The sequence below is a fragment of the Nicotiana attenuata genome, chromosome 1, assembly GCF_001879085.1.
Source record: "Nicotiana attenuata strain UT chromosome 1, NIATTr2, whole genome shotgun sequence".
Classification (NCBI taxonomy): Eukaryota; Viridiplantae; Streptophyta; class Magnoliopsida; order Solanales; family Solanaceae; genus Nicotiana; species Nicotiana attenuata.
The window spans coordinates 46796688-46818937 of record NC_031989.1 but is presented as its reverse complement, the minus strand read 5'-3'; the positions used below and the strand labels follow the sequence as shown (position 1 = coordinate 46818937).

At 37.9% G+C, this 22250-nt stretch overlaps 1 protein-coding gene across 1 annotated transcript; it reads right to left on the bottom strand.

Annotated features, from left to right (window-relative positions):
• On the bottom strand, window positions 7829-9456 carry LOC109240870. The gene is made up of 2 exons (XM_019407552.1): window positions 9043-9456; window positions 7829-8608 (listed from the first exon to the last, which is right to left on the bottom strand). The coding sequence occupies exons 1-2, from the start codon at window positions 9092-9094 to the stop codon at window positions 8004-8006; spliced, it is 657 nt and encodes a 218-aa protein (XP_019263097.1). The 5' UTR covers window positions 9095-9456; the 3' UTR covers window positions 7829-8003.

Below are 22250 nucleotides of genomic sequence, written 5' to 3'. Positions count from 1 at the left end.
AGAAAGATGTCGAACCCACAGAGATTGGTTTATCTATTCTACAGACGTTTCTTGTTTTAATTACTATTTGAGAAAATCAGAAAGATTTGAGTTGCAAATTAACTAACTAAAAATGCATGAATAGAGCAATAGAAAATATTTTGTTTTTCACAAATATAATAAAAAGGTGTTGGGATCCTGACTTCACTTAATATTTTTATTATATAATAGATACATTTATCCTTCAACTTCCATTTCTCATAAATGTATAAATGCCTCTCACGATTACATTTATATATTATTACTATAGTTGAACAATTAAATGCACTCCTCTCGGTTATACAAATTAATCGTTAAAATGGTAATATTAAAGAACCAGAAATATATACTTGAACTAAAGCATGCTCTTTTTTAGTAAGTCCCTTTCGGTTACCCTACTTGTTATAACTGATTACTACAATATTCGCCTCTTTCGATTACAAATAAGTGTAGAATCAATTTTAACATATATGAGCTAGATGTCACTAAATATAGGTTAACATCTATCAATACCAAAATTAAGTATTACTTCTTCTGCCTCTTTCGATTACAGAATCAATAAGAAGTTAATATATAGTACGAAATAGATAGATGTTAACAAATTAAATAACACCCAACTATAAAGCAGATAAAATTTAAATAAAAAGCTTCAGCCCAAGCATGTGAAATTGAAGAATAATATCTACTATTATATAAAAATATTAAGATCCGTCATTTCCCCAACACAAGAAAAGTTACTCCATACTGGAGCTAGTATTGCTAATGAAAATATTCTTGTCCATTAGATAAGAAAATAGTAAGAAATATTCAAAAGAATAATTCCCCCTATTTAATTAAAAGTAGGATATAGAGTAATTTTCAAAGTGAAAATATATTAGGAACTAGAAACAAAAGCCACTGTAATGACTGGGCAGAAATTTAAAGAACTGAACAACTGACTGAAATGAAAAGGAAAAGCTTTGAAATGGATTTAGTTATCTGCTGAGCTCTCCTTCTCTCGATGCCCTTTCCGAATTTCTGAGACGTCCATTTTATAACCACTCCATAACTAGTTATGCTTTGGTTATGAGTTTTGTTATGGGTTGATTATGGATCTTGGTTATGGATCAGTTATGGGTCTATTATGAAAGTCCCTTCGTAGATTGTCTTCTTTGCCTTGTTTATTTACTCCATCACAGCTTACTTTTCTCCTTTGATGCGCTATTTCTTAAAATCTTCATTGATTCTGCATCACTTGCTTTGCAATCTTTCCTACATAATTTACTAAAAGTTAGGGAAGAATATGATAATTTCTTTATTTTTACAGAGAAAATTATATATTAAAAATCAAGTAAAATACACTTATCAAATTCTCCCACACTTGAATATTTGCTCGTCCTCGAGCAAATAAAATAACTAAACATATCAGCTAAACAATTTAACCAAAATCACGAGACCTTTCGCCAAAGAAAAAGTAACTAAGACCAATTCACAAGTTCATACAACTTTTAACCGTACTCATATTCACCTATTGAGAACTGAAATCATAATATTTCCTAATCCCTAGTGTGTCTCACCAAATGAAGAGAGATGACCATATATCACACAATATATAGATGTAGAACAAAGAAGGGCATAGATAGAAAAATTCACTCATTCTCAACAAAGAAGTACCTCAAGCTACTGAAAATTGCCATATGCTTGACTATCATGTGGTTCTCCACTAATGTAGGAGTCTTTGAGTCGAGATCATGTAGGACTTTTACAAGGTTGTAATGTAGGTTTAGGGATAGGTATGATACATATGGATAATAGTGACTTAAATTCCCTATGGGCACTACACTTTATTTTATCACTTAAGCACAATTGTCTTTGCTATGATTTAAACAATAACCTCTATTTTATTTCATCTCTTTCACATTTTTTTACGGAGATGCCGACATTTTTTTGTTGCTATCCTCTCCCTTCTTTTTTTTTTTTTTTAAGAATTTCAGAAGCAACTATCTTTTTAGTTTTCATGGCAACATCTCAAAAGATTTACAACCTCAAACAATTATTCTTTCACCAATTATTTTCACAATTACACCTCACGCCTAGATTTTTACATTCAGATCAACTCTTAAGTGCCCAAAAGGGAATTGGGTGAACAAATAACAAGTCATAACAACAAACAGGCTAAGGTTTAAAGCTTGGTGATCAACAAAATAAGAGATAATTTATGTAGGCTCAACTGCGCTAACTAGGGATAAAAATCATTAAGGTAGGTCAATTTAGGTTATGGCTCAACAAAGAAGGCCTACGTTCATTTCTTAACTCAAAGATCTACCTAGAATTTCGCCTCAATCCATATTCAAGGCAAGTTCTAGATTTCCAGATTAAGCAGGAGAACTAGACAATATAAGCTAACAACACAATACACTTGGGATAACGAAAACTATGATTTCAATCACCAATAAGTAAGTATGAGCTTAGAAAAGTGATCATAAAACCCGTGTACTTAATCAAATTCATCTTTTTTAAGTGTCATACTTTTCAAGTCAAATCAAGTTTAGCCAACTTATTTACCAAAATGAGTTAAAACAACTAAAAGTCCTAAAAAAATGTTCGGTTCAAAATATTACGACCACGACAAAGAACCGAACAAGAAACCCATGGAAGTACATGAAGTAAGTTGCCTTAGGAATAAGGCAACTCAAATTTTATTTTATTTTTTCAGTTTTTTTTTAAAATTTTTTTATATGTATAACACAAAAAAAACACATATAACAAATATATTCCTCTACCCCCAAGCTTAAATAATGTCATGTCCTCATGACAAAATAAATTAACAGCAAAAGGAGATAAAGGAGCTTCCCTGATTTTTTCCGATTCTAGCCTCATTTCCTTTTTCTTGGCTTCTCAAAGTTTCTCTCATATAACAAAGACAAGATTATAGCAAAGAAATATTCTTTTTCATGATAGGAGAAACCTTTCATTGTCTAAATCATGGGAGTATTTTTTTTCATCATGGCAAAATATATTAATACTTACTACATACACATCTATATATATAATATAATACAAATATGCAATTATTATTATTTTTCAACTTTTTTTTTATAAGAAGAAAAACTAATTTAATTATATATATATTTACTAAAAAGGAAATGTTATATGTTACTACTAATAATTACTGAAAAGGTTAAAGAGAGGGGAAGAAAATAGTTCTGAGTTTAATATCGCCAGCTCGACTTATTTTTAAAATTAGGCAAAAAGGATTGTTGAAGCCTGTTTGTCGAAGAATCTGCTGATATATGGCTTCAAACGATGACCGTTTACTTTGAATTTGTCTCCCCCATCTGCATGTTGTACTTCAATGGCACCATAGGGGGTCACTCCTGTTACTATATATGGTCCTGTCCAGCGTGACTTAAACTTTCCTGGGAATAATCTCAATCGGCTATTGTACAGCAGAACATGATCTCCCACCTTTAAAATCTTTATGGCGGATGAGCTTGTCATGCCACTTTTTTGTCTTTTCCTTGTACAATTTAGCATTTTCGTATTCTGTAAGTCTGAATTCTTCCAACTCATCAAGCTGCAATAGACGATTTTTACCTGCATCTGGTAAGTTTAGATTCAACAATCTTATAGCCCAATATGCTTTATGCTCTAACTCTACAGGTAAATGACAAGCTTTCCCAAAAACTAGTCTATAAGGAGATGTGCCTATGGGAGTTTTATAAGCAGTTCTGTATGCCCATAACGCATCATCCAATTTTAAAGACCAATCTTTTCGAGAAGAACCAACAGTTTTTTCCAAAACTCTTTTTAATTCTCTATTGGATACTTCTACTTGTCCGCTTGTTTGAGCATGATATGGAGTTCCTGTTTTATGAGTAACTCCATATCTTGACAATAAACTAGCAAATTGTCTATTTATAAAATGAGTTCCTTGATCACTTATGATAACTCGTGGAGTTCCAAATCTAGAAAAAATATTTTTCTTGAGAAAAGTACAAACAATATGAGCATCATTTTTTCGTAGCAATTGCTTCTACCCATTTTGAAACATAGTCAATAGTAACTAAAATATATTCACAGCTGTTTGAAGGAGGAAAAGGACCCATAAAATCAATGCCCCAAACATCAAATATTTCACAAACAAGGATAGAGTTAAGAGGCATCTCATCCCTTTTTGAAATGTTACCGCTTCTCTGGCATTTGTCNGTACAGCTAACAGCCCAAATATCCCGGCAAGGGAGAGTACATAATAATAGTCTTCCTACTTGTTATAACTGATTACTACAATATTCGCCTCTTTCGATTACAAATAAGTGTAGAATCAATTTTAACATATATGAGCTAGATGTCACTAAATATAGGTTAACATCTATCAATACCAAAATTAAGTATTACTTCTTCCGCCTCTTTCGATTACAGAATCAGTAAGAAGTTAATATATAGTACGAAATAGATAGATGTTAACAAATTAAATAACACCCAACTATAAAGCAGATAAAATTTAAATAAAAAGCTTCAGCCCAAGCATGTGAAATTGAAGAATAATATCTACTATTATATAAAAATATTAAGATCCGTCATTTCCCCAACACAAGAAAAGTTACTCCATACTGGAGCTAGTATTGCTAATGAAAATATTCTTGTCCATTAGATAAGAAAATAGTAAGAAATATTCAGAAAGAATAATTCCCCCTATTTAATTAAAAGTAGGATATAGAGTAATTTTCAAAGCGAAAATTTATTAGGAACTAGAAACAAAAGCCACTGTAATGACTGGGCAGAAATTTAAAGAACTGAACAACTGACTGAAATGAAAAGGAAAAGCTCTGAAATGGATTCAGTTATCTGCTGAGCTCTCCTTCTCTCGATGCCCTTTCCGAATTTCTGAGACGTCCATTTTATAACCACTCCATAACTAGTTATGCTTTGGTTATGAGTTTTGTTATGAGTTGATTATGGATCTTGGTTATGGATCAGTTATGGGTCTATTATGAAAGTCCCTTCGTAGATTGTCTTCTTTGCCTTGTTTATTTACTCCATCAGAGCTTACTTTTCTCCTTTGATGCGCTATTTCTTAAAATCTTCCTTGATTCTGCATCACTTGCTTTGCAATCTTTCGTACATAATTTACTAAAAGTTAGGGAAGAATATGATAGTTTCTTTATTTTTACAGAGAAAATTATATATTAAAAATCAAGTAAAATACACTTATCACCGTCTTATGATACTTTTGCCGATACATTGCTATATAGGAAAGAAGCATTTCACTGGAAGATGTTAGTAATGCGCTAAAATCTAAAGAGTTGGAAAAGAGATTTCCAGTCAGCAGAACTGAGGGCGAGGGTCTTGTGAGTAGAGGAAGAGCACAACAAAAGGACTTTGACAGGGAAAAGTCAACCGCTAGCTCGAAGTCTAGAGCAAGAAAACATAACTGTTATGAGTGTAGGGAGCGAGGTCACTACAAGAGAGATTGTCCCGAGCTGAAAGAGAAAAGAGGGAAGCAAAAAATAGATAATTCGGCAAATATTATTTACACTGGCAATAATTCTGATGATAGTGATTATGTAGGGGAAGTCTATGCCGTAAGTTCTAGTCATGGGCAGAATTCCTGGTTCTTGATTCTGGTGCTACTTTCTACATGTGTCCACACAAGAATTGGTTTGCAACTTACAAGCAGATCAGTGCGACTGTCTACATGGGAGATTCCACTACCAGTAGAGCGGATTGGTAAAATCACATTTAGAATGTTCGATGGAGTTATCAGAAACATTGAGTGTTGGTATGTTCCTCCGATAAAGAGAAATTTGATTTCTCTTTCGACTTTGGATGATCAAGGGTATAAGTTTCATTCCGAGAATGGAATACTTAAAGTGTGTAATGGCTCTATGGTACTCATGAAGGGTAAACTGCATTCTAAATTGTATCATCGTCATGCAGTATAGTTGATGGGGAAGCTGTTGTAGCTTCTGGAAAAAATGATCAGAATCAGTCTCAGTTGTGGCACTTGCGACTTGGTCATATGAGTGGTAAGGGATTGTCTTTGTTGAGTAAGCAGAATTTGCTGAATGGGTACAAAAATCAAGTTTTGAATTTTTTGTGAGCATTGTTGTTTGGTAAACACACAAGGGTAAAGTTCAGCAAGAAGGTCGAACACAAGACCAGAGACAAGTTAGATTATATATATTCAGACTTGTGGGGTCCAAACAGATTTCCCTCCATGAGTGGTGCCAGGTATTTTAAGACTTTGATTGATGATTACTCAAAAGATGGTGTGGGTATGTTTTCTGAAAATAAAAGATGAGGCATTTCCAATATTTGTTAAACGGAAGACGATGGTTGAGAGGCAGACTGAAAGAAAAGTTAAGCGTCTTTGGACTGACAATGGGTTGGAATTTTATAATTATGAGTTCAATAATTTCTGCAGTAGAGAAGGCATAGTGAGACACCGGACTTGTGTCGGAACACCACAATAAAATAGTGTTGCAGAACATATGAATAGAACGCTTTGTAATCGGTCACGAAGCATGCTTTCACACTCATGTATTAGCAAGGATTTTTGGGCTGAAGCAATCAATACAGCGTGTTATTTGGTCAACAGATCTCCATCCATATATTGAGTTCAAAACTCCTTTTGAGGTATGGTCCGGTTCGCCTGCTGATTATTCAAATTTAAGGATATTTGGTTGTCCTGCTTATGCTCATGTGGGGGATGGAAAACTTGAGCTGAAGGCAAAGAAGTGCATATTTCTAGGGTATGCAACTGGAGTGAAAGGTTATAGGTTGTGGTGCACAGATTAAAAGACTCCAGGGCTAATTATCAGTAGGGATGTAACATTCAATGAATCTGCCTCACTGGACAGTCAGAGGGAGAAGGCAATAGCAGAAACAGATCGTGGTGTCAGTGACCGCATATAGCTAGAAATTGAATCTCCACTATATCAGCCCAGTAGTTCTAAAGTAGAGGAAGTTGAGGAGGTGCAAAATATTGATCAAGATGATAATATTGATGCACCTGCGCAACAACAACCATATATCATTACAACATGTAGACAGAAGAGAGTGATCAACCGACCGCAAAGATTTGCAAACGTAATTTATGGGAATCTTCTTGGATATACAAATCCTGTGGGACTTGCTTTGGCAGTTGTAAAGACCGTTGATGCGTTTGAGTGTTATAGCTATCCAGAAGCTATGCCGAGTATAGAACCAAATCGGCTGATTAGTTCTATGGCTAAAGAGATTGAGTCACTTAACAAGTTTAGGCGTTGCCTACACTTGGTTGATGTGTGCGGCAATGGGTAGAGCCCTCGCGAGGGATGAGGGCAAGGTAGAGAGACATTGTTCCCGTTGATGAAGAGAATTCAAGCCAAGGGGAAGATTTTTTTTATTTGTGGCTTGAATTATTTTCTCTTATTTTTAGGAAACCCATAATCCCTATATGTTTAGGAAAACCCATTGTCCTAATAGATTTGTGGAAGGAAAACCTATTGTCCTTGTCAAATTGGGAAAGCTTTCTCTTATTGGTTTGGGACTATTTGGGATCTATATATAGGGGTTGTAGTTGGCGATTCTAGAGATTATATTGTGCTTTTCTTCTCATTCATAGTGAAAAACTCTCTCTGCTTCTGCCCCGAGGATTAGCCTTAGCCGAATGTCGTTAAATCCTTGTGTTGATTTTTCTTCTCTATTTGCTTTGTGTGTGATCGTGTGCTAGTTAATCCACGATCGTTCGCAACATAGTTGAATTAGAAAAGACAATAAGAAAGAAAAAATGAATATTAGACAGACTATAGAATCATGTGACTATTGCCTAATGATCCGCTTAACCTTTACGCTTGGAATTACGTTGATATCACATATTGTAGCATGCATCAAATTACACAAGGCTACAACTCAATTGAAGAAATGTGAAACTTTTTACAAAGTTCAAGGCTATAAGCAATAAATTGTTGCACTAACAAGCAATAATATTCAGGCTTTTAATACAGAGAGAAGGTCTTTCACTAGCTGGGAACCAACAAGAGTGAGTTGCTTTCTCCATCACTCTTAGTTGATCTCGTGAGGTGCTGTAGATAATGCAGCCCAATTCCCACATCATGCAACATTAGGCCTAGCCTCCCACCAATCCAGCTACCAAACTGGCTTCCCAAAAGAAAACCCAACCACCTAGTTTTCCCTTCTCCAATCATTCCTCCAATAAAAGACCCCAATAATGTACCAACACTTCTAATAATTGCCTCACCCAATGTGCCACCTACATATATTGTCTCAAAAAAATCCCATCCAGATGAAACCATTGGCCCCATAATGTGTTTTGCTTGTAAAGATGCTCTTTTGGCCGCTGCATTTCCCACTTGCTGCCCTATTTTGACTGCATCTTCAAGACTTTGTCCTCTGGACAAGTTTTCTTGGACTGCTTCTTTTGTTGCTTCATTCCTAACTTTGTGCACGTAAGTTGCTCTAATGTAGTATAAATAGATCTTCACTAATTCCTTGAGTAAACAGCCCATGGTTCCGTAACTCATGTCAAAGCAGTTTATGAATGTGAATCTTTCGGTCTTGCTCCTTGAAGCTGATTCTTCTCCCACCAACTGCCTGCATTTTTCGGCTGCAGAAGAGAAACAAACAAATAGCCTAGGGTCATTAAATGAAAATATTACCTGGTTGAAAATCTTAATAACCTATGATAAGAACAATAATTACACCTCAATTTCAAACAACTATACAAATTCTTATTAATTTTTCATGTAGCTATTTAGGTTTATCTCAATCCAATATATTAAAATTTCGTCACTAGAAGTTATCTATATTTTGTATAAATCTCAAAACTAATATGAGGCTCTTAAAATAGGACACCACGGAAGAAAAAGATTTGTGTAGGCTATACATATAACACCCACATGTGTGTGTGTGAAAAATGTATAAAGATTTAAGTTTTGAATCTATTTATTTTTAAGAATCTATTAAATTTAAATCGTCCTCTTGGCCTATGGTTTGGGGCCACAGAAAGTCAATGCAGAAGGCGAGAGTAGATGTACGTACCTATGAAACTCAGAACAAAAACTGCTGTCAAAGAGAGCAATCGCGCCCTCATCCTTACGGAAATTGTCAACTTCTTTCTTCTCGAAACTCAAAACCCCGATCGACAAATTAGTTTTTGGGGTTAGAACATGGATGGGATTGAGTTTAAAAACGTAAAGATCATAGAGCTTAGAGGGAAAAGAATCTGATGTCATGTCGTAAATGAAAAGGAAAGCAAATAACAGTGTCCAGGCAAAGGAAGAAAAGATCCCCAGAAACAGGAAGGCTTTAGGCTCAAATTAAGCACATTCAATTCACTCCTCTGTTTAATTAGAATTTCCATGTTTCCTCCTTCCGCGGACACCCCATCTTAGTTTTTTCCACAATATTTATAATTCAATGTCCAAATTTTGCACTATACCTCTAGTAATCAGTTGGAGTTAGCCGATTAGGTAAACGTAAGAGATACACTATGTAATGTAAGGGAAAATTTTATTGTGTCTCATACAGCGGTAACTTTTTGTCTCACAGTTTTGTGGACCCAGAATTTCGTGGACCCAGAAATGTAAGATTGGGATTCACAATTTTGTGAGACAAAAAGGAGCCTCATATAATTAGTGTCAGTTGTATGAGACACAAAATAAAACTTCTCGTACCGTAAGTATATGTTTTAATGACGTTTGTCTTATTAATTAGTCAAATCTCTAGCTAAACTTTTTTTTTTTGGGTGATTTTCAAGAATAGATCGTGTCATTGGTTTTCTTAAAGTACATATGTCAACATCATGGATGACATGGAATAACAAGTGTGTGGTGGTCTATACGAAAAAAAAACAAACAGCTCCTTTGATTTTTCCTAGTTTGAACTTTTTAGAGCCTCAATTTTTTTTGCTGAAATATCGAAAGTTGGAGATGTTTAACCCAAAAAATAGTTTCAAGGTCTAAGCAACAATTTTATATGACGGGTCACAAGCAACCGATTCAATCCGAAAGATATAAAATTTTGTTAATACAACATGATAGAGAAGTGAAAAATAAATTCAATGAGAGATAATATAATAAAAATAAAGCAGAGAAGAAAGAATTCTTATTGAATGATCTTTGATAGGATAATGAGCTGAACAGGGCTTGAAGGGCCGAACTATGGCTAACTTGAGATCAATATGCTATAAATTACAACTAGTATTAGTACCCGCGCGGATGCGCGGACACTAATCATGTCAAATATTTAAGTTATTTGGATTGTATGTAAATAATCTTAAAATTTACACTTTCTCAATAAATGTAGATAATCATTGGATATTAACTACGTGGAAAAAATTAACCATTTCTTCTATTTTTCTTCTTTGCTACCATTCTTGCCGGTGTCATTGGATCCAAAAAATAGTCAGGAAGCAAATAATAACTCATATTTATGGCAAAACAATCAAATGTTGAGACAATGAATGACTATTTGGATAAGACTTAACTCTTTTACNGATACTGTCCCGCTCTATTGATCCTTTCTTTTCCTCTCACTTTGCTTTCCCAGGTATTTCCTTAGCTCATGATTGGGGCTTGATTGTTGAGCATGTAAAGATTTGAAGTTTTGTTAAATGAAGATTCTATTTGAAGTTGAATTTCCTTTCTCCTTTTACTGTTTCATGTTATGTAGTTAGAATTCAAGTTATAGATATTAGTTAGGGCCTCTTGCTTCTCTCTGAAATTGAGTGTATGAGAGTGACTTGGTGTGGTATTTTGCATCTGTGTCCATAATTGAACAATGGACTTTAATTATTCAAGTTTATGTTTGGTGTTGTATCCGGGTTCTAGCTTTGTGGATTTCCTGCTGAGAATCACTCAGTTTTAGTCTTGAAAGTCATAGTCGTAGTTTTAGGTTGATATATCTTGAAGTTTGCTTGGTTTTAGTTGCAATTTGTTGGTGCTTTTAATATGATTTGTGTATTAGTTAGCTAAAAATGGAAATGCTATTAGTTACTGTATGAAGCTCTGTTCATACGAGCTTGTTTAAGATTCAAGGCTGCAAATTTGATTTCAACTTGACTTGGAGATTTGGAAGGCAAAGTTTGCTTATAGCTATGGCATTAAAATAGGGATGTCAATTGTCTTGAAAACCTGCATTGCTTTCATTGTTTAAAGGTCACACAACTGCCTACTGATAAGCACAAAAATGACTTTCAAAGTGTATTTGCCCATGTATTGGTCTCCATGTTGGCTTTATGAATTTGTGCCTAAAATTCGTCGCTTCAGGCGTTCATTCATGCTGGGGAGACTCGATGCTGAGTCCCTCCCTCAGAAGCAGCAGGTCTATGAGTAATTGGGCTCATTCTTGGGCCCAAATGAGGCAGTCTCATTCAAATGAGACTTGAGCGTTCCTTTCTCGTTGGGCCACTGGATTGTTTATGCCTGGCCAAGGCCCTTTGCTTAATAATTGACTTTTCCATGTAAACCTTTAGTTAGTTTAAATAGAACCTTTAACTATGTTTAGTGTTAATTAATCAAGGTCCCTTTAAATGATAGGGGGGGTGAGCTATACTAGGTAAGACATAGTCTATGGCCCTCCGAGCTTTTAGTTTAAATACCCTTTAAAATAAATTTGGGGTGCGCCATGCCAAACAAAATGACAATTGCATGGCCCTCGTTTTAATCAATCTTGTTTATCCTTTAGAATTCGAGGTGTGCCATTAGCGAATTTCCATGGCCCTCGCAATGTTGCAAACGCGAAATTGCTTTAGGCGCGTTAGTTTAATAATATTACCTTCCTAAATTTGGGTGCGCATTTATGTGACCCAAATCCAAATCTCAATGATGCTAAAATATGTCAAAGGCCACGGGTGCATTTATGTGACGTGGTTTGAGACGCATTTTAATAACGTTGCAATTTTCTCTAAAAAATAAAAGCGGTTAAAACTTAAAATTTGCACATAGTTCAAAATGTTCTAAAATCAGATAACTAAGCCATTTATAACGGTTGAGCGACCGTGCTAGAACCACGGAACTCGGGAATGCCTAACACCTTCTCCCGGGTTAACAGAATTCCCTACCCGAATTTTTGGTTCGCAGACTGTTAAACAGAGTCAATCCTTTCCTCGATTCGGGATTTGAACTGGTGACTTGGGACACCATAAATCTCCCAAGTGGCGACTCTGAATCTTTTTATAATAAATCCCGTTTCGATTGTCCTTAAATTGGAAAAACTCCCTTTATTATACCCTTCCGGGGGTGTAGTGAAAAATGAGGTGTGACAGCTCTGGCGACTCTACTTGCGACAAAAACCCAGAATCTCTGGTTCAGGGTTCAGAATTCGAGCTTAGATGAATTGTTATATTTCGCTTTATCTATTGTCTGATTTTATTACATGTTTGGGCCTAATATGCTAAATGTTGCTTTTTACCGCTTTGATATTATCTGAACTGTATATATAAACTGCTATGAAACCCTTCTCTTCTCCCTCCCGAGGAGTGCACGCTGGTCGTGACTTTTTTCTGTTAGTGTCATATCCCAAATAGGACGAGGCTCGGACAAGTTGCAAAGCCGGAGGATCTTTTGGTTACCGGTACGCAGCCCCCCCTCGGCTCGAGTTGTCCGCTCGGGTAGACCAGGTCTAGAACAAATAAACCCAGGTTTTAAACCTAGAATAACTCAGCCTCATGCTGGATCCCTAGTAGGAACGCTTATCTGCATCATGTGCATTTGACTTGGGGGACTCAACACAGGGGTTGGGTCCGTCTAGGACAGGTGTACCCAAAATGACAGACCATCCTGATGCGTACTAGTTGTGCATTTATCTGCTTTGGATTTGTATGTTGACCGACTTTTTAAATAAAAGGGGAGAGTTTGAGAAAGAAAATAGCAATGTGAGGGCTGGGAGGGGTAATCACCTGTTTTGATAGAAAAACCAATGTCCAAATGGTACTGAAACTCTGTCGAATTTTTGAGAAAAATGAAAAAAAGAAGAAAAGGAAAGGGTTTTGTTTTCAAAAATAGCTGGTTTTGTTTTATTTGCCCGAACTACGCATACCTGATTCTCGTCTTTCGGGGCGTGATACGTAGGCAACCCACATAGGGTCCGATCTTCCTAGTAAATGTTAGGTTCTTGGCTTTGCGAGGTCTTAGCCAAATTTTGCACTTCCAGCCATTTTTGGCCAAATAAGCCACTTTGCAAAAATAACCTCAATCATGTCTTGCATGTGTCTAGTAGGGAATGTTATTGTCTGACATAGTGTTGGTTTAAGTTTTCTCATACAGGTGTCGAATTACTTATCGGAGTTTGAGCATGACATATACCCCAGGATCACTGCATTCAGGAGCTGCTCGAGGGGCCATTTTATGTTTTTGAGTCAATTATTCATGTTTTACTTTTTAGTCCTGTATAGTGGCATTCAGTCTTTTAAGTGATGTCAGAGTTTGTAATAAGTCTAGTTGAGTTTGCCTAGTCTTTTGTTATTCTTATTTCTATTTGGAGATGTGTTACAAGTCAAAAAATCCAAAAACAATAGAGAGAGAAATTTTGTGTTTTTATATTTTCGTTCTAGGTTTTCTTTAGAATACTAATTTTAGAAATGAAAAAAAAATTCCTTTGAGGTGGTTTTTTTCCTTTAGGCAATTAATATCAAAAAAAAAATGCTTTTATATTTCCTTTAGTATATTAAGACTAAAATTCAAAAAAAGGAATTTTCTTTTAGTACCTTTTTAAAGAGTTTTCTTTAAGGTATTAATTTCAAAAATCCAAAAAGATTTTCTTGTGAGGTTCTTCTTTGAAAAATTAATGGAAAATAAAAAAAAATCTTTTATTTTCATTAGAACTTTAGGACATTGTACATAGAAGAAAAAAGAAACATATTTACTTCCTTCCTAAAAAAAAATCAAAAATATTTTTCTCTTCTAGGGTTTTTCCTTAATAGAGTATTTGTTTCAAAAGGATAGCTTCTTTTATTTCTCTTTTCTCATTAGAGTAGTCATCAAGGTAAAAGAAAAAAGAAAAAGAAAAAAGAGAATGTCAGTTTGTTTACTTTATTCCTGATCTTCAAGAACTACGCTTGGTCTGATTCATGCGGGGTAATGATACGTAGGCAATCTCCATAGGATTCGACCGTAACCAAATACAAAAAGGAAAAGAAAAAGAGAGGAAAAACAAGAGAGGAAAAGAAAAGAAAAAGAGGGAAAGTAAGAAATCGAGAGAAGAAAACAATGGCAAAACAAGAGGGAGAAATGAGAGAATAAAAACAAAAAGAAAGCAAAGGCAGAAAATAAGAGAGAAGAGAAAAAGAAAAGAAATTGCGAATGGAAATAAGGAAAAGCTGGGATGACGCAAGCAGCCGAGCAAATGCATAATAGAAATGGTTAACTGCTTAGGTGCATTCATCCCCCAAATGTGCGGTTACCAATCTGTTAAAGCCCTGATTGCTAACAAGGTTGTTGTTGATGTGTTGAGTCTTTAGGCAGGTGGTTAGTTTGTGGCATTCGGGCGAGTCATCCATGTACGCTAGGTCAAACAACAAGACAACCATGACTAATAAGGGATCGGACATAGGTGTTATCGAATCAGAATTTGAGTTGAAAGAAGAGGCCTAAAGGTTGAAACGCCAGATAACGGAGATGTACCAGGCTTGGATTAGTGGGCACCCTCTACCCTCATTCCCCACCAACTACATCGAAAATCTTGCTTCCGTCCCACTACCATCACAATCCCAGATTCCCAATGCCGCTGGTCTCTCCTCACAACGTGCCCCAGGCTTTACCCCTTGCCACAACTACCCTGGCACCTTGCCCCAGCCTTTTCATGCTCCACCCGCCAATACAAGCGTGTCAGTAACTACTCCCATTTTTGCAGCTCCTCCCCATGCCAACATCCCTCTATCTTCTAGTGAAACCTTGTTCAAAGTTCCTGATGCCCAATACTATGGTACAAAACCAACTTTCAAGACCTCGGATCCATACTGTTGCGCCCCTCATTTAGGGCCTCCCATTGAAATTGAAAAACCCGCTAAGATTGTGGAGCAAGATGAAGTATCTAGAAAACGTGTGATGTTTGCAAAAGGGTATTCGAATGGTGTCAAGGCAAGTCGGAAAAAGCCAAAGTTGGTGGTACTAGGGGTGCCAAGCAAGCCTGTTGTAGTTGTGAAAGGATCTCCCATTACCCCTATTGCTATTGAATCAATGACTCAGTTGCCAGCAGTTGAGACAATAGATGTCCCGTGGAACTACAAACGAGCAATAATGACACACAAGGGAAAAGAAGTGGAGGAAGAATTTGTTGAGATCAGAGGACCGACTCATTTCGGAGGATGTCTTACCTCCACAGAATTAAGGAAGGCCAAGCTCTTCAAGGGTAGCCAAATGCCCATGAAGAAACCGGTGACCGAGGAGGAGGACGAAGAGTTCTTGAAAAAGATGAAAGTGCAAGACTATTCCATGGTTGAACAATTAAGGAAAGCTCCAGCTAATATTCCTCTGTTATCTTTGTTGGCACATTCGGATGAACACCGCGGGGCCATAATGAAGATTCTGAATGAGGCACACGTTCCTGATAATATCATAGTAAATCAATTAGAAAAGATTGCTAACAGGATCTTCGAAGCAAATAGAACCACGTTTGCAGATGATGAGCTTCCTATAGAGGGTACGGAACACAATCGAGCTCTTTGCATCACGGTGAAGTGCGAAAATTATTTTGTCACCAGGGTATTGGTTGATAATGGGTCCAGTGCGAATATTTGCCCTCTGTCCACTTTGCAAAAGTTGAAGATCGACATCGAAAGAATCCATATGAACAGTGTAGGTGTTCGAGGTTTTGATAAGGAAGGAAAAGGTTCTGTTGGAGATATAATGCTTGAATTGGTGATAGGGCCAATTAGTTTCAGTGTGAAATTTCAAGTGCTAGACGTGGTTGCTTCTTATAATTTGTTATTGGGTAGGCCTTGGATACATGCGGCTAAGGCAGTGCCATCATCTCTACATCAAATGGTGAAATTCGAGTGGGACAAACAAGAAATAGTTGTGCGTGGTGAGGAGGATTTATCCCTTTATGATGATTCGTCTGTTCCGTTTATCGAGGACGGAGATGATAAAGGACCTTTAGCTTATCAAACTTCCGAAATGATGTCTGTCGAAAATGTTCCTGAAGGAAAATGCATTTTAAGGCCGAGGCTATCACCTTCGATCTGCATGGTAGCTAATGAGATGTTGAAGTATGGTTTTGTGCCGAGTAAAGTTATGGGCGCATCTTTGCAAGGTATCGTGCAGCCAGTATCTCTACGTAAAAATCTGGGTACATTTGGTCTAGGGTTCAAGCCTACACGGGATGATGTGAAGAAGGCTACAAAGTCGGAAAAGAAAGCATGGCCGCTCTCTAGGCCTATCCCACACCTCTTCAGGACTTTTGTCAAGTCAGGGGCAGTGAAGCGTCCGGTGTTAGCAGTTCCAAAGCCTGTGTTTGTCTTTGATGAGGAGTTGATTTGGGAGGGTCCAAAGTCTATTTGGTGAAGTGAACACGGTAGAAATTAGGGGAGGTTCTGGTGACGAAGAGGTGCATTTTGTCAGGCCGAATGTGAAAATCAACAATTGGGAAGCTACTCCTCTTCCTACTCGGAGGGAGTTTTGATAGTGGGCTTTGATTTTCTTTTGGTTGTCTGGATTATTCCGGGGTTGTGATTCAGATTCTATGTTTCGTCCGTTTGGATGTGTTTAACCTTGTTATCTTTCAATTTTAGTGAAATGCAATTTCCATTCTTCTTCATTCCTGATAGTTTTGTTTTTGTTTTTCTTTTCTTTCTTGTACAGTTCTTTCTATGCTGGTTTCAATGACATGACATGCATGAGGAATCTTCAGCCCAGTCCTAAAAGCCAATCTAATTCTGAAATAGTAATACAAGAAATTGAGTGTGATGATGAATTGGAATATGATGATGACGAGTGGGTCAAAACCCGTCTGGAACAATTGAGTTTGATCGATGAGAAAAGATTGGCAGCAGTGTGTCGTGGCTAGTGATATCAACAGAGAATGGCAAGAACATATAATAGGAAGGTGCGTCCAGGGAAGTTTGAAGTGGGTCAGCAAGTGTTGAGACGTATCCTTCCACATCAGGCTGAGGCCAAAGGCAAGTTCGCCCCAAACTGGCAAGGGCTGTTCATCGTGACGAGAGTGTTGTCCAATGGTGCTTTGTATTTAACAGACATAGAAAGCAAGTGTGTCGAAATGGCCATCAATTCCGATGCGGTCAAGAGATATTATGTATAATCTTCTTTGGTTTAATTGTATTTCTTTGCACTTGGCATGTTCTGAAGATTGGAATGACGAAGGCATTTTGTTCTGCTATCTAAACACTTTATCCTTTGTTACCCCTTTGAGCCTTATTTATTTTCTTTCATACCCCTCTTTCGGAATCAGTAGTAAAGATCAGATGCACAAGTGTGAAAGATAAGTGAGAGAAAGAAGGAAAAGAAAGAAAAGAAAAAAAAAGAAGAAGAAAAGGCAAAAGAAAGAAAGAAAAGAAAAGAAGAGAAAATGGAAGAAAAAGAAATTAAAAATCACAACAACAAAGTAATTTCTATGACATGAACTACGTTCGACCTGATTCCTTTAAGGATACGTAGGCAGCCTCACGGTTCGGTCCCATCAAAATAAAAGTCCAAAAGTCCCCAAGCAAGAAACTGGGGCAGAAGTTGTGGTTGTTGTAAGAAATTTGATTCCGAAAGTTGTAATTTTTGAACCCATGTTGAATTGTTTTGAGCCTTGATACCTTTTCTTTCTAACCCCATCCAAAAGCCCACGTTACGGTCCAAAGAAAGACCTTCCGATCAATCTTCGAGAAATGCCAAGTCGGGCAAGTAGAGGTGATTCATGTCAGGGGCAACACTCCGGTCCAAGCAGGAAAAATAATGAAATGAGAGAGTCTTATTGGTAAAAACCCTCACAGGCACCGTAAGGCGACGAGAGCTGAGAGAAATCAAAATGAGAGAGTCTTATTGGTGAAAATCTTCACAGGCACCTTGAGGCGACGGTGAGTTGAGAGAGAGAACAAATGAGAGAGGTCTGTAGGTGAAAACCTTTCAGGACACCGCAGGATGAACAAGGTTAAGGTTTGGGTGAAGAAATCAGGTTATGAAATTCTGGGGCAACAAAGTACGGCAATTGAAAGTTGATTGGTTGGACAGATTAGGCCGATTAATCCAAAATGCATGTCATGATCAATGGTACCAGCTGTTCCACTCAGATAAGTCTCTTTTTCCTTTTCCTATTAGCAAGTCGTCCTGTTTTGGATTTTCTTTATCCTTAACTCTCAAGGTCATTGCATTTCATTTCTTTTGAGGTCTTGTTTCTCTAAGATGTTTCAATGTCAGTCGTGTTCAAAGCAAATAAGAAAGGATTTCAAAGCTCACTACCAATTTCCAAAATTGCAAAGCACAGTGTGGCCCGAACATACCAAAGATAGCATGATGTAAAGTGGGATATAAGGAGTCACCGGAAGTTTCATCGATGGAATAACTTGGTGATTTCATGGGAGATGCAAAGGTTCAGAGAAAAAGGGTCAGAGAGGTAAAACAACAGTTTGAGTATGGAACACTCGGGTCATCGAGGATCATGAGGTTTGAGGTCAGTCAGAAAGTCAAGCGGTCCAGGGCTAGTTCAGGGGAATCAGGTCAAAACAAAGCACGGCAGCGGAAAGACCTTTAGCAAGAATGCCATCAACTAACCACCATTTCAAACTGACAAGATTTTCCTTTGATTGAAACAGGGGCAGAAAATTTCGTTTGTTTCGGAGGAACTCTCCGTAGGGGAAGAGCAAGCACCAAACAGGTTTGATCGTAAACTTTCAGGACCCTCCTGGAAAATGTGTCTTAGTTTAAATTTCGAAACGATCATGAATAGCATAGCTTAGCATAAAGGAATGTAAGTTGGTTTCAAAGTTTGCATGTTTAAGATAGGATTCAATTAGGAGTTGTCAGGACCCCCCCCCCCCCGCCGAATATGGGACCTAGCTTAAGATTGCTGTTAGATAACAAGATGTTGCGAAAATAATACCTTTGGAAGATATAACTTAGATTTAAAATTGTTGTTTAATTAGGAATTGTCAAGACCTTCCTGGATAATAGGATGTAGTTTTAAGACCCTCTTAATAACAGGACTTAGCGGAAGTAATACCTTGGATTTATAGTTGTCGTTTAATTAAGAGTTGTCCAGGACCCCCCTGGATAATAGGACCTAGCTTTCAAATTCTAGTAAATAGTTGGTAGAGTATTTCAGTTTAACACTCACTCTATGTGCCAACACCACTGGGGAGAAAGTTTTCTTGTTTTGTTTGTTTTGTTGAATCAGGAGCCCGCTGGAGAACAGGGAGCACATTTCAAGTCAGCAGTCAGGAGCCCGCCTGGAGAACAAAGGGAGCACATTTAAAGTCAAGCAGTCACAGCCCGCCTGGAGAACAAGGGAGCACATTTCAAGTCAGCAGTCCAGGAGCCGCCTGGAGAACAAGGAGCACATTTCAAGTTCAGCACTCAGGAGCCCACATGGAGACAAGGGAATACATTTCAAGTTCAGCAATCAGGAGCCCACCTGGAGAACAAGGGAGCACATGTCAAAGTCAGATAAAATCAGGCGCCCCACCTGAGAACAAGGGAGTACAATTCAAGTTCTAGCTTTCAAATTCTTACTGATATTTGTAACATGATCTAGTTTACCAATCACATATGTGCCAGCACCAAACTGGGCAGAAAGTTTTCTTTGTTTTGTTTTGTTTTGTTGAAGTCAGAGCCCGCCTGGAGAGCAGGGATACATTCAAATCATAGTCAGGAGCCCCGCCTGGAGAAACAAGGGAGCACATTTCAAGTTCAGCAGTTAGGAGCCCGCCTGGAGAAAAGGGAATACATTTCAAAAGTCAGCAGTCAGGAGCCCGCCTGAGATAGGGAAACATTTCAAAGTCAGCAGTCAGGAGCCCGCTTGGAGAGCGGGGAATACATTTCAAGTCAGCAGTCAGAAGCTCGCCTGGAGAACTAGGGAATACATTTCAAGTCAGCAGCCAGGAGCCCGCCTGGAGAGCAGGGAATACATTTCAAGTGAGCAGTCAGGAGCCCGCCTGGAGAGGAGGGAATACATTTCAAGTCAGCAGTCAGGAGCCCACCTGGAGAGCAGGGAATACATTTCAAGTCAGCAGTCAGGAGCCCGCCTGGAGAGCAGGGAATACATTTCAAGTTCAGCAGTCAGGAGCCCGCCTGGAGAACAAGGGAATACATTTCAAGTCAGCAGTCAGGAGCCCGCCTGGAGAGCAGGGAATACATTTCAAGTCAGCAGTCAGGAGCCCGCCTGGAAAGCAGGGAATACATTTCAAGTCAGCAGTCAGGAGCCCGTCTGGAGAGCAGGGAATACATTTCATGTTCAGCAGTCAGGAGCCCGCCTGGAGAACAAGGGAATACATTTCAAGTCAGCAGTCAGGAGCCCGCCTAGAGAGCAGGGAATACATTTCAAGTCAGCAGTCAGGAGCCCGCCTGGCATCCACCTAAAGAAAGGGAAAATATCTCAGATTACAATTCAAGTCGACAACAAAGGAATTTCACCGGAAGAATACAAGTCAGCATGGCAAACAAAAGTTGCAAGATCAAGTTGGAAGAGATGGATAGGTTTTGTAATTCATAGACCATAGTTTAGTCTAGCTTCATTTTATTTTGACATGGTGTAATAAGGGGGTTCAGTAAGCAGTAGCAGCAGCAGCAACAGTGAAATCACAGCTTCATGGTAGTCCCAGCTACCAAACATTCCTGAACTACACTGACCTGATTCCTTTTTAGCCAAGGATATGTAGGCAGCCTCAGAAGCAGGGTGCGGTCAAATCTTTCAAAAATGCTTCCCACAGAGTATTCAAGCGGGCAAAAATCGCTCGTATCCGCTCACCTTATCTTTGCACGAAAACTCTTCGTGTTTCCGAGCAAAGAGGGGCAGCTGTGAGCACGTGATTTTTGCCCTATATGAATTACTCCCATAATTTCAAAACAAAATAATTTTTTTTCATTATTTGCAATTTTGTGGATTTTCGTGGCATTTTTTGTTAATTGTTTGCATTTGTTTGTGCATATTAATTTTAATTAGTGGAAAATTCAAAAAATATGTGCATTTGCATTTTAGGATTTAACTTTGCATTTTAAGGATTAATTAGTAATTAGATATTTTATAAAATAGAAAATCACAAAAATAGTCATTTTGCACCTTTTAATTCTAATGTGGATTTTTAGTAGTTTTTCTTTAATTTATTAATTGTGGTAATTAATTTGCTGGGATAATTTGAGTAGGAATCAATTTTGGTTTATCTTTGGTTTTATTTTAAAAGAAATTAGAAAGAGTTAATTTGAAAAGAAAAGAAAAGAGAAGAGAAGAGTTGAAATATTTTGGGCCAAGTCCTTTAATTTTTCTTAAAGCCCAAACGGATCGATCCCCAAAACCAAACCCATCCCAGCCCAACCAGGCCCAACCCGGTCCAAGTGGTCAGCCATGGAGACTCTTGAAACGACGTAGTATGGGGAAGGTACTACGTCGTTTTGAGTTCTTTGAGTTTAAATCAATCTCGTACGTTCACTCATCATCATCCAACGGTCTTAAGAGTTCGACAACAATTAATTAAAAGTGTCCGAAAATTCTAAGGAAACCTAAGACTGGTTCATCGTCTCTGTCACACTCTCCCCTCACCACCGCCCGCCGTCCACCGAAAATCGCTAACGGCGGCGGTGGACCCCCAATCCACACCAAATTTACAGCACAGCATCCTTTTCATCCCCTCATAACGAATCCGGCATCTGTTTCCTTCGAATCTTCGTGGAATTCCTCGAATATCAAATCGAAGATCGAAACCCTAGCACCGCCACAGCTTCTCCGGTGGCGGCGCCACCCCTGTTCAACCCCAAACTTCATCCATGCAACCTTCGCCCTTCCTTTAACCCCAATCCACCACCCTTTCTCCCCAAATCTTCACCAAATTGGTTTTGTTTTTGAATCTGAAAATAAGAAGAAAAGCATCCGTCAAGACTTCAGTTCCCTTGAACGGTAGGGCTCGAAACGAGTATTGGCCATGTGTTTTCTTTGAGAACATTCGGTTAATACTTGTTTCGAATCAAATCGAAGCCATAGAGTTTAATAAGTTTTGTCTAGGCGACTTTGAAGGTATTAACTCTGTCTGTTCTCCGTCATCTTCCTCGTCAGTTCAATTATTTGGGTTCATTTTCTGTTGTTCCTCCTCCATCTCC